Consider the following 13,400-nt stretch of genomic DNA (forward strand, 5'->3'; position numbering starts at 1 on the left):
TATGCCTCTTCCTGCCATATTGTTTATATTATGTTGTGTCAAACTCCTTGTAAGTTACTAGAACTAATTTGGTCTGAGAGAAGCCCTAGGAAACTTTAGTGATGCAGAATGCTTACACTCTAGTTAATTTATTACCCCTCTAGTCATGTCTGTAATTACCTAAATAAAGCCTTAATTTGTGCTCCTAATTGTTGAGTTTCCCCAGTCTTTCAGCGTGGGAACCAAGGAAGAGAGGAGAAAGCATGGAAAACAGGACAGTGATATAGACTGCACGCGCGCCCCCGTCTGTCGCGTAGGAATATTGGAGCGAATGTGTCGTCTTGTGTTCATGCGTTCCGTTGGAGAGAGAGCGAGGGGAGCAAATGTGCAAGGGAGAGGGAGGGAGGAGAGCGAGTGCGCAAAGGCACAGCAGCACCAGCGGTGGCAGCAGCGTCAATGCATCTGTGAGTCTTCGAATCGGCTGTCTTGAGCTGCCAGTCCTCTGTACGTTTCAGGTTGACATTTCAGAGCGCAAGGTCTTGAGGAGCCTCGCCATCAACCGACACACTTTCGGAGCTCAGCGTTTATTATTAGCTCCGCTCTAAGAGACTATTATCACGACCCTATTCTATTTATGCCAGTTTCTTGAATATTTAATGGAAAATGGCGATCTGCGCTCAGTCCTACGGTATATTCTGTCTGTTCTCAATCCAAACTATCCTCATCATCAGTTTATCTTCGCCGGCAACGGGGAGCCTCCGCTTTCCCCAACACTACACGTAAGTACCATTTGGGGTGCGAAAGAAAGAGGGATACTGCGGAGAGCGCAGAACTGGGACAGGTGGCCCAAACAACGCTGTTTACTAGGTGCGATAATCGCGCGATGCTGTCTCTGATGTTGTAACAGAAACGCAGTTTCCGTCTCTGAACCATGCGTGAGCTATGTAGTAGATATATCCGCTTGCAAGAATATTATTCTAGCAATGACAATCTAGCCATATAATATGAGGGTCTACCGCTTCTGCCCTTGCATATATTGTTGATTAGGCTATGGGATGTTGCGTTCATGGATAGATGCATCATAGGCTACTAATGGGGCACAGGTGCTCGCCGTAATAGCATGGGCATTAAATTATTAATCATGGCTTGGGATACGATTTCCGCTCAATACAGGTCACCTATTTTTTTGTCTTCTGTGTTCATAACGGATAGGCAAACATGCTACAATGTTTAAAAAAATAATTCTGCCGGGGCATGGATGATAGCTGCTTCGATCTATACCAAGTCACAATGCTAATCCTTTAAAACTCACAATCAAAGTAGCCTAATTATCAAGCAATCCTGCTGACCTTATTGCAATTTTTAAATTACCGGTAGGCCTATTCAGTCAATTTAAAGCAGCAAAATTCCATGCCCCTCTGGCATAACTCAGGTAGGGAAGAAAAGTGCCCGGGAGGATGTCCAAATCTAGTCCTCCTGTTGTGCTGTGGCATTCACCCGCCTGTCACCAGGTTGGTGTGAAGGAGAACGAATTCTTCAATTGAATTTCTCTCCTCGACCCAAATAGATTGGAAATATATGACAAAAATAAGCTAAGGCACATGCCTATTCTTTAGAAGGGTTTTGGATTCATCTTTCCATTGTAGTGTGTTTGATATAAGCTATTCACCTTCGTGTCCGTCAAGTTTCAGCTAGTTTTTCTTCATAATATTTAATCAAATTGTATAAACAAAACGAAACATGTATTAATTGACAGTGTTTTATGATACTGTCTGAACGAGAATAGACTGCACAATATGTATAAGTAAATAGGTCCCCAGGCGTTTTAATAAGCAGTATTGGGCCCGTTATTCACAACTTTTGAAACATAATAAAATGCTATATAAAATGGACGTTTATTGCAGTAGCCTATATTGTTTTTTTTATTTTGTGATTCAATCAATGTGTAGCCTAGTTTTTTCTGCATTTCTTGTGTCAGTGAAGGTGGTCTGACTCTGGAGTCTTACTGTTGCTTTCCTTGTTTCTTCAGGGATTTAAAAAAAAGCAACAGTATTGTATAGCCGAGCTAATGCTTTGAGTCCGAATCCCCCCGCTCTCTCTAAACTGAGAAGCTTTTGGCGTTGTTTCAGATTCTGTCCCATGGATTAGGATAAATGAATCTGCAAATCCAAATACAACGGTTATACAGCTGTTTATGTCATTTTAGATTATATAAACATTCATAATATCGCTTTCAGAATGTCTTTATTTGATATAAAATATAGCATGTGTGCAGACTATGTGACTTGTGCTGTCTGATCATTGGGGTTGTGATAGACAGTGGATTGCGCAGTCAGATGGAACAGAGTAAACAGACATTTTAACGTCACAGATTTAGCCGGTGGTAACTCGTGGAATAGATACCGGCTGGAATGCGTTTTTTTTTATATTTTTTTTTACAAATCAGCATTCAGGATTAGTCCAACCCGTTCTGTAAATCGGGATCAATATGATGTATCCGATTTGAATAAAGATGGATTTGGGAACTTTCCTCCTCAGGTGCATCCGCTAGTTTTATAGACTACTCAATAATTCCAAATCTAATTCCAATGCATGGTTTGTAAAATAATACAATACTATGCAGTCTGTGCGGCTACACAATTACGCACATGATGACATTCTTCTGATAGCCTAATAAAAACATGTGTAATTCAAACTGATGCTGCACCCCTCTTAGTGGGGCATTAGTAGCCTGTGTCTTACATAGACTGTGTAAATTGGCAGTTGTTATCTATAGGCTATCAGGTCCTGCTCAGTGTGTAGTGGGCCATTACAGGATTTATGATGGCAATTCTCACAGAGACAAATGTGTGTCAAGATATTCTACATATAACTGTTTTAGGCTACTCTAGCCAAAATAAATGTAAACATTTAGCCTACTAATCTTTATGATCTTGTATTTAGGCTATAGACTAATAAGGAGTGTGAAGCCTTATCATTTTGTTATTGACATGATAGCCTAATTTCTAAACTGTAGGTGTAGGTTACATTTATTTCTGGACTGAGTCAACTCTGATAGGGTTAGGCTACATAAGAATAGGCCCCTAGTTGTTTGGATAAGAAACTAAGTTATCATTAGAGACTATTAAGAATGTCAGTAACCCACAAAAATGATGTAAACTGAACTAAAATAGTGCTTATGAAAAGAGTCCTCAAGGTGAAAATGGTTAACCAACACTCAATGAAGAGAAAAAGGTACAACGTGACATTGGATAAAGGCAATCCAGAGGAATGGGTGACACCCTGGTGTTGTCGCCGGTGTGTGTATCACAGTGTGTGTGTGTGTGTGTGTGTGTGTGTGTTTCTGTGTGTGTGTGTGCCGAACAATATTGTCCAATTCTCTAAAATTACAGTACAGTCCATTTGTTGTAACAAATAACGTTAGTGTTGGAGAAAACTCCTTACAGTCATCGGAGGTGGACTGGGTCTTACACAATCATCTCAAGGTAAATGATGTATACTTTATCTTACAATATTGTGTATAAAAGTATAGGTCATTTCACGAACATAAACATAGATATGAAAATAGTCCAACTTCAAATATGAAAGATTTGTTCAATGCTTCACTTCACTAGAAATGAGTTGCGTTTAGAGATCCATCGCCGAAATGTGGTGATGGCGTCTGACCGAAGAGCTATAGGGTTGATATTTAAACACGTTTCATTTTCATCCTGAGACTGTCTTGGATTATAGGCCCAATAAATGTCCCAAACTCGCTGAACAATATTTGATGGATTTGTAGGCCTACTTTTAGGTCTATTCATGCCCATATTGTGTAGCCTAATGAATTATTCTAGGTTCATACAAAAAGTTGTATTTAATGTGCTTTTGGATTTAATATCCTACAGCCCAAATTAAGGGCATCATTGGCTTGATTTGAACATAAGATACATCAGCCTATGAGCTTACCTTCTAATGTCACTTGTTGAGAGTCCAAATGTCAATCAAGCAATCTTTACAGTTTAAAGGGATAGTTCACACCCATTTTGTTTTTCATACCTCAGAATGAAGGTCTGTGGTAGTTTTAAAGGTTGGTATATTTGAAATATATTGTAGTTGATATGATTGTAGATTAATAATATTTACAGACAGGTGTTGTTCATTCAATCGCAAATGGTCACACCCTTTTTCAATATCTATTCAAAACCCGAACCCTTCAAGAAACCTTTCCGGGTCTTTCTGGGTAAGTCTCAAATATCTTTGCACAACTGGATTGTACAATATTTGCAAATTACAACTTTAAAAATTATTTAAACTCTGTCAAATTGGTTGTGGATCATTGCTAGACAGCCATTTTCAAGTCTTGCCATAGATTTTCAAGCCGATTTAAGTCAAAACTGTAACTAGGTCACTCAGGAACATTCAATGTCGTCTTGATAAGCAACTCCAGTGTATATTTGGCCTTGTGTTTTTAGGTTATTTTCCAGCTGAAAGGTGAATTTATCTTTCAGTGTCTGTTGGAAAGCAGACTGAACCAGTTATTCCTCTAGGAATTTGCCGGTGCTTAGCTCTATTCCGTTAATTTTTATAAAAACATAATGCAGCCACTACCATGTTTGAAAATATGAAGAGTGGTCCTCACTGATGTGATGTGTTGGATTTGCCCCAAACAGAACACTTTGTATTCAGGACATAAAGTACATTTCTTTGCCACATTTTTTGCAGTTTTATTGCAAACAGGATGCATTTTCACTCTGTCATTTAGGTTAGTATTGTGGAGTAACTACAATTTTGCTGATCCTACCTCACTTTTCTCCTATCACAGTAATTAAACTCTGTAACTGTTTTAAAGTCACCATTGGCCTCATGTTCAAATCCCTGAGCGGTTTCTTTCTTCTCCAGGCAACAGAGTTAGGAAGGACACCTGCATCTTTGTAGTGACTGGGTGTATTGATACACCAGTGGCTCCTCAGAGGAGGAAGGGGAGGACCATTCTCCTCAGGGAGTTTCATAAAAATAAAAATAATGAAACATTAAAAAAGTTATTATTTTTTAGATAAAACTATTTAAAATATTCACATCACCAAATAATTGATGAAAACAAACTGTTTTGCAATGAAGGTCTACAGTAGCCTCAACAGCACTCTGTAGGGTAGCATCATGGTGTAGCCGGAGGACAGTTAGTTTCCGTCCTCCTCTGGGTACACTGACTTCAATACAAGACCTAGGAGGCTCGTGGTTCTCACCCCCTTCCATAGACTTACACAGTAATTTTGACAACTTCCAGAGGACGTCCTCCAACCTATCAGAGCTCTTGCAGCATGAACTGACAAGTTGTCCACCCAATCAAAGGATCAGATAATTAATCTAGTACTGAAAGCATAAGCTACAGCTTGTTAGCACTGCAGTGCATAAAATGTGGTGAGTAGTTGACTCAAAGAGAGAGAAAGACAATAGTTGAACAGTTTTGAACAAATACATTTCTTAAAAAATGAACAAGACAGCGAGCGCTAGCCATAGTTTGTTGTATTTTTTTTTCACTTTCACTTTCACTTACTTAGCTAGCGAATGCAGCTAGCTAGTATAGTCTACTCAAACACCAGGCTAAAACAGAGGTGGATGCTATTTTAGCTAGCTGGCTATGGCTATCCAACAGTGGAACTCTTCCAAGTCAAGGTCATCTTTTGGTTTTATTAATTTATTGTCACCGGGGCCAACTGATGTAACTGCTAAACTGCTTGCTGCTGACTGTACACTGTACTGCATGATTGTAGTGTGTTTACTAACGGGTTAGTTCTTGTAGCTATGTTGACTATGGCGTCAATATCCTGTCAACGATGCAGGCTGTGTGTAGCGGTTAGCGAGTATGAGATAAAGGTTTGGCTTGGAAAGGTTTGTTCACCTGGTCACAGAGCTGAAATGTTGTGCACTGAAGTCCACAAGCGTAGGGAAAAGGTGAGATGAGGAGATCGCGTAGATGCGTGAAGGAATTATACCACAATCAAAGGGATCATGCTGTTTGTATGTGGCTGCTATGAAAGTGAACTGTGTTTGCGTGTGATCAGGGGTGTATTCATTCCGCCGATTCTGTTGATTTTTTTTCTTAGAACAGAAGCAAACTGAAGGAAATGGGGATAAACATACCTGAATTTGTCCAACAGAAATTCTCGTTTGCAACTGTTCGACTACTGATTACACCCGAGATTAGCTAGATGCAGGCAAGAGTGTGCAAGGTGGTATTGAATGTGTCAATGTCTGTCACCTTGATTACTCAAATTTCTCTCGACCTGTGCACCTACGTTGTAAACTTTCATTCATAGGCTAGGTTGTTGTAGCAACTTCATGATGGGTATAGGGTAAATGTTAGTATCATGTAGTAGCCTAAACCTATCGATGTTACATTGAGATGTGTGAATGGAATATGAATGACAATCATCCAATATGCTGTAGCTAATAGATATGAGGCCATGTTCATTAAAAACAATATTGTCCTCCCTCATCTTAAACGGCACCGACCGCCACTGTGATTCACCATCCAAAGTGTAATTAGTAATTAGTGACAAAATGTAAATTTGATCTATATTTAATTCAGGCTGTAATAAAACAAAATGTGGAAAAAGTCAGGGGGTTGAATACTTTCTGAAGGCACTGTAATTACTACTTTAGTAATGTAGAGGTCACGTTTTATTTGTTATTAAATGTGTGTAATAAGGAACAATTGTCCCCATTAGTTGTTTTTTTCCTGTAGATTTCATTGATGTTGATGAAATGCTAATGAATTTAACAGAATTGATTTGAGCGAGGGACAGAGAGCAGAAGGGCAGGGACCCTCTATAATAGGACGGGGGTGGCTGTCTTCCTCAACGAAGGCCTGTTTGTGAGTGTGTACTTGTTTTTTTGTTTGTGTGTGTGTGTGTGTGTGTGTGTGTGTGTGTGTGTGTGTGTGTGTGTGTGTGTGTGTGTGTGTGTGTGTGTGTGTGTGTGTGTGTGTGTGTGTGTGTGTGTGTGTGTGTGTGAGTGTGTTTTAGATTGGTATGTATGCAATTGAGTTGTGTCTGTCTACAGTACGTGTGATTATGTATAGGCGACTGTACTGTACACTAGTCAAGTTGTGTAAGTAGTGTTTAGCTTGGGGACAGAGGCATTGTCACTACAGATGTAAAATCTTCATTTGACCTATATTGTCACAGCAAAATAATCCTGCAGTAACAGGATTTGAACGTTTAGTCCATAATGTTATTTGATCAGAGGTTAGGCTATTAGCTGTCCAGAAGTAGGCTACATGAGAAGTGCAACACTGCTAATTTAACCGTGTGTTAGTGTGGGTTTTCAGTTCATTTATTTATACTTAACAAACATATAAACGCAAAATGCAACAATTTCAAAGATTTTACTGAGTTACAGTTCATATAATGAAATCAGTCAATTGAAATAAATTCCTTAGGCCCTAATCTATGGATTTCACATGACTGGGCAGGGGTGCAGCCTTCGGGGGGCCTGAGAGGGCATAGGCCCACCCACTGAGGAGCCAGGCCCAGCCAATCAGAATGAGTGTTTCTCCTCAAAATGGCTTTATTACAGACCTAAATACTTCTCAGCACCAAAACAGCAACAAAAGAGTGTTCTAATTAAGATCCTACATCTGTAGCTGTCAGCATCAGTTCATTCTGCTCCAGTGTGGTCTGTTTTCACTTCATTGCTACCGGTGAGCTTTTCATAGTCAGCGAGCTTTCTTCAGCAATCCTGCCTTGCGCAATCCTGATAGAGGCTTCTCTCTTCCTTGTCTTGTACTCTATGTCATATCCCCATTATAAACACAGTCAATACACAAGTCTGTATCTTAGTAACATTTGAACATGTGCTTGCTCTACACTCACAGAGGCCTATGTATTATCTGATTCCTGTCAGTGGGCCTTGTTAAAGATATGATGTACTGTTAACTATCCTCAGTGCTTCCAGGTCTCACTGTCACTTCTTGGCAGACGGGTATTGCTTAATAAAGGGACATTTCACCACTGCTGTGTTTCACAATATACACTACTGTTCAAAGGTTTGGGGTCACTTAGAAATGTCAGAGCCTGGACTCGGACCAGCACTTCAATGCAGTGCCTTAGACCACCGCGCCATTCGGGAGGCCATTGAGTAGATATGTACATTAAAGTTCAAAAGTTTGGTGTCACTTAGAAATGGCCTTGTTTTTGAAAGAGAACCACATTTTTTGTCCATTAAAATAACATCATATTGATCAGAAATACAGTGTAGACATTGTTAATACTGTAAAGCTGGAAACGGCAGATTTTTTTGGAACATCTACATAGGCGTATACATTTTACATTTACATTTTAGTCATTTAGCAGACGCTCTTATCCAGAGCGACTTACAGTAGAGTGCATACATTTTTACATACTGAGACAAGGATATCCCTACCGGCCAAAACCTCACGACGCTATGCCAATTGTGCGTCGCCCCACGGACCTCCCGGTTGTGGCCAGCTGCGACAGAGCCTGGGCGCGAACCCAGAGACTCTGGTGGCGCAGCTAGCACGATGCAGTGCCCTAGACCACTGTGCCACCCGGGAAGCTGTATAGAGGACCATAATAAGCAACCATCACTCCCGTGTTCCAATGGCACGGTGTGTTAGGTAATCCAAGTTTATTATTTTAAAAGGCTAATTGATCATTAGAAAACCATTTGCAATTATGTGTACAGCTGAAAACTGTTGTTCTGATTTAAGAAGCAATAAAACTGGCCTTCTTTAGACTAGTTGAGTATCGGGAGCATCAGCATTTGTGGGTTCGATTACATGCTCAAAATGTCCAGAAACAAAGAACTTTCTTCTGAAACTCGTCAGTCTATTCTTGTTCTGAGAAATGAAGGCTATTCCATGTGAGAAATTGACAATAAACTGAAGATCTCGTACAACGCTGTGTGCTACTCCCTTCACAGAACAGCATAAACTGGATCTAACCAGAATAGAAAGAGGAGTGGGATGCCCTGGTGAACAACTGAGCAAGAGGACAAGTACGTCAGTGTCTAGTTTGAGAAACAGACACCTCACAAGTCCTCAACTGGCAGCATCATTAAATAGTATCCGCAAAACACCAGTCTCAACGTCAACAGTGAGGACGCCTATATGGTGATGTGATTTGCATCTTTGCAAGCTAACGTTAGCTTCATTAGGTTCCTCTACCTACCTAGCTATCTAACTAACTACCACAGATGCTAACGTTTTAGAGTTTGATCCCATCAACATCTGCAGCGGCATCAACATCAAGCTCGGCACCAGGAACTAGTGTACGTCACCTTCTAACATTTTTCAACAATCTACAAAATATTTCCATGACTCAATGATGAGCAAATAAATATACTGGAGGTAGGTATGAACGTGGTCCATGTCTTGTTATCATAGTTGGTGTGTTTACAAGTAAGCTAGCTACAACTTCTACTGTAGTTTTTCTGATTTATGGAGGCTTAGTTGATTTTTCATGCAAGGCTTGAAGTCTAAACTGGAGAAAAGGAGGTATTAGTACAGAGGGGATGCTGTGGGAGATGGAATGGTGTCTTTTGGGGGTGGTATTGTGTGTGAAGGTCAGTATGCATGATCTATTGACATGAAGGGAGTGGCTGGATATTGCTCCTTGAGTGTGTATTGATGGGGACAAAACAATAAAATGTTGGCTAATCACTGACTCCTGTGTGCCCTACATACTAAACTGTTGGTAGTGCTTGTCTACTCAACAGCACAACTGTAGGTGCTCATACACAACTATACGCAACTAGACTGTCTACAGGTCAAGTCCCCCTTAAAGTTTTCTCATCTTTGCTAACAGCTCATCTCAATGCCCTATTTTTGACTCCGAGTTTAACAACAGTTAAACATGGTTTATTGTATGGTTACGCGTCCCCATGATCAGTCTTCATGTTTTACACATCTTCATGGTCAGTCTTCATGTTTTACACATCCTCATGGTCAGTCTTCATGTTTTACACATCCTCATGATCAGTCTTTATGTTTTACACATCCTCATGATCAGTCTTTATGTTTTACACATCCTCATGGTCAGTCTTCATGTTTTACACATCCTCATGGTAAGTCTTTATGTTTTACACATCCTCATGGTCTCTCTTCATGTTTTACACATCCTCATGGTCTCTCTTCATGTTTTACACATCCTCATGGTCTCTCTTCATGTTTTACACATCCTCATGGTCAGTCTTTATGTTTTACACATCCTCATGGTCAGTCTTTATGTTTTACACATCCTCATGGTCAGTCTTCATGTTTTACACATCCTCATGGTCAGTCTTTATGTTTTACACATCCTCATGGTCAGTCTTCATGTTTTACACATCCTCATGGTCAGTCTTCATGTTTTACACATCCTCATGGTCAGTCTTTATGTTTTACACATCCTCATGCTCAGTCTTCATGTTTTACACATCCTCATGGTCAGTCTTTATGTTTTACACATCCTCATGGTCAGTCTTTATGTTTTACACATCCTCATGGTCAGTCTTTATGTTTTACACATCCTCATGATCAGTCTTCATGTTTTACACATCCTCATGGTCAGTCTTTATGTTTTACACATCCTCATGGTCAGTCTTTATGTTTTACACATCCTCATGATCAGTCTTCATGTTTTACACATCCTCATGATCAGTCTTTATGTTTTACACATCCTCATGGTCAGTCGTCATGTCTTTCCAGGAGACTTGCAGTACATACAAATCTTCTGCAAGATGTCGAAGCAGTGGGTGGTGAAGAATATTGCCACAGTGCCAAATCCTGCTAAAGCTGCTGCCATTACCCAACACAAGACGATGTTCACGAGCTGAAGAACATTCTGGAACATTCAACGCACACAACATTCATATTCAGTTAGACTGATGTTGTAGTATAAGAATGTGCACAACTGCGTTGTGGTATGTATAGGCTTAGGGTTTCCACATGGCCATATTTACATGTTACAGCGCTTGTTTCGGAAAACAGAAGACCGTGTGGACTACCTGTGCTAATTAGCTATCTGTGTCTCCGAACACCTGTGTGTAAACGGAAGACAGATGTCACAAACGTGTTGTCACTGAAAAAGACTGTTGCTTGCAACTGTGTTAAAACCGGTTAAAACAGTCTACAGTAGTGTGTATTTTGCATTTGTGAAATTATTTTGATGTGATATGAAGGTAGAGGGATTTATCTTTCTAGAACCGTATCGCAGTTGAGATGCGATTCACATTTACATGGAGTATTTGACTGTTTTGTCTACCAGAGCCAATTCACCCTTTAAACGGAAATGTAAGGTCCCTGGACTAAGGAGTAACGATAGGCTCCTTTAGTCCAATAATGGGCCAATATATTTCTAGCTGTTGTACATTTAGTCACTTGTGTACTGACAAGTGACTAAATGATTCCAGCTGCATCAAAAACCAATAAAGTTTAGACTTCAACTTCTGGATCAATTCATTGGGATAATTATGAAATGTATTTGGATAACCTAGCTTCAATCTTACTGCTAAAACAAATTATGCAGGGAGTTGGTTTATCCTTTAAACTTACATTTGTTGGCAGGGTAAACATGTTTCAATAAAACAGATTAGTCTGTCAATATAGCAAATAAGTAGACATGACTTGCATTCAAGACCAAGTTTATTTGCTCAGGAGACCGAGGAGAGTTTACACAGCAATACACAGGAACAGTTATGGCAATGTATGACATATATACAGTAGAAAGAAAAATATACTACTTACGCTTATAATAAATACTACAGTTCTACAAAGGGAATACTTACATAATATGGTATGTTTGGTGGGTGCAGTGAGGTGTTCGGTGTCACTTTGATACAAGGGGAGATTGTTGTTATGGGACCTTTCACATCTCTTGAGTCATCAACTTATTTGTTCATGGCTATTCGTTGTGTACTGTCTGTATTCCTACAGTAGCAGCATGGTGTAGAATATGAGACGTCCCACAAACACATAGTAACTAGCTAGTTACAACACACAGTTATAGTTACTCCAAGACTAATATGAGTCTTAAAGCCAAAGTAATTCCGTTACTCTCCGCCAACATCATTAAAACATGTATCCAGTTCTGATCCTAATGAGAGGCACTGAGGTTAGCTACTGTAGACTAGTTAACTAACTAGCTATAACATTACTACGGTATATTTTAGGTATAGCAAACACAGCTAGCTAAATTTGGCTAGCCTGGCTTGTAGAGGTACTAGCAAGCCTCGTTATGGCCGACTCGATCAAATTGTACTTTACTGAAAAACACTTCCTTGTGATAAAAGTTATACTGACAGTTAGCTACCGACCGCAAAACAATGTACTTTTTTGTCATTTCCCCTCCTGAGTCCTGTTCCAGCTGGTCTAGGCTGCCGCCGCTGCTTGCTGGTCTCGCAACTCCTCTTCAGTTTATTCCGGCACAAATAAATAGGACTGTGTGTTCCTATGTAAAAGAACATCAAAACTGTTTCATCGTCCAGCTCTTGTTGGAAAAAGGAATCATCAGAAGCAGCCATTGTAATTATTTAGCCATCTATGATCGACAGTGCACTGTAACATGGCTCCAATGAAACTGTAAACGGGTACTGCCCCCGTTTTGAAAAGCCTGCCTTCGAGTTTGGGAGCAAGGAATTAGGGCTCCCGTCAGGCTGTAGTCTTTACAAAGGGACAATGAGGAAAACGAGTCAACCTAGATATGCTGCAACATCGTTGGGAGAAGTCCAATGGCTCTATTGAAGAAGGACAACCATATCTACTCCCTGATAGAGTGATCGTGCAATAGGCGAAACACAAAGGCCACAATAATTGCTACAAGACATGACTCCATTTTTTTTAGATCAGGCAGTAGGCTCAAACAACCAATGATGTCATTGGTTGAACTCTCCCAGCGCGAAAATAAAAAAGACAGGTATAGTGCATAATTATGTCTGGAACACCCTCTCATCAATCAGAACGATGTAGGGAGACTGGAAAAACACCCCAAACTGTCTAGCGGTGAAGTTTACCTTTAATAGATCTGTCTTTTCTTGTCTTTCATAAGAATCTTTTAACGCTGACATTTATTTTTGTCATATTATTAAGAGACAAATTACATCTACATTTGAGTCATTCAGCAGGCGCTCTTATCCAGAGAGCAAATGACAGTGTGTCTGAACTGAAAGGCTGCGTGGCTCAGAGCCGGCTGCTGCTGTCTCGTCAAAACACAAGCACAAACTAGATGGTAACTTTACAAGTAAAGACGTGGGGCTTGCTTTAGATCTTTAAAAGTTTTTTTGTGGTAGTGTAAGAAGTTGACATAGTTTTACTTTACTAAATAAAGCAAAGCAGTTACATATAGTCAAAGTTAAATTTACTAAAATAATTGGTTTGATTACTTTGATAGACTACTATATCAACCTTATTACTTTGGTTTGTGGCACAATCAGATCACGAA

The 13,400-nt window shown here is 39.9% G+C and overlaps 1 protein-coding gene across 6 annotated transcripts in view; it reads left to right on the plus strand.

Annotated features, from left to right (window-relative positions):
* The first annotated feature begins 367 nt into the window (after positions 1 to 367).
* LOC129851184 (voltage-dependent calcium channel subunit alpha-2/delta-2-like) overlaps positions 368 to 13,400 on the plus strand; it is a 460,295-nt gene continuing 447,262 nt past the window's right edge. For 5 of the 6 annotated variants that reach the window (XM_055917548.1, XM_055917549.1, XM_055917550.1 and 2 more), the window contains exon 1: positions 368 to 758. In XM_055917548.1, the coding sequence (XP_055773523.1) occupies positions 643 to 758 (116 nt within the window). In that variant the 5' untranslated portion in view covers positions 368 to 642. The remainder of the gene's footprint in view (positions 759 to 13,400) is intronic. The other variant, XM_055917552.1, reaches the window with a different exon arrangement.

Source organism: Salvelinus fontinalis, chromosome 3, assembly GCF_029448725.1.
Source record: "Salvelinus fontinalis isolate EN_2023a chromosome 3, ASM2944872v1, whole genome shotgun sequence".
Lineage (NCBI taxonomy): Eukaryota > Metazoa > Chordata > Actinopteri > Salmoniformes > Salmonidae > Salvelinus > Salvelinus fontinalis.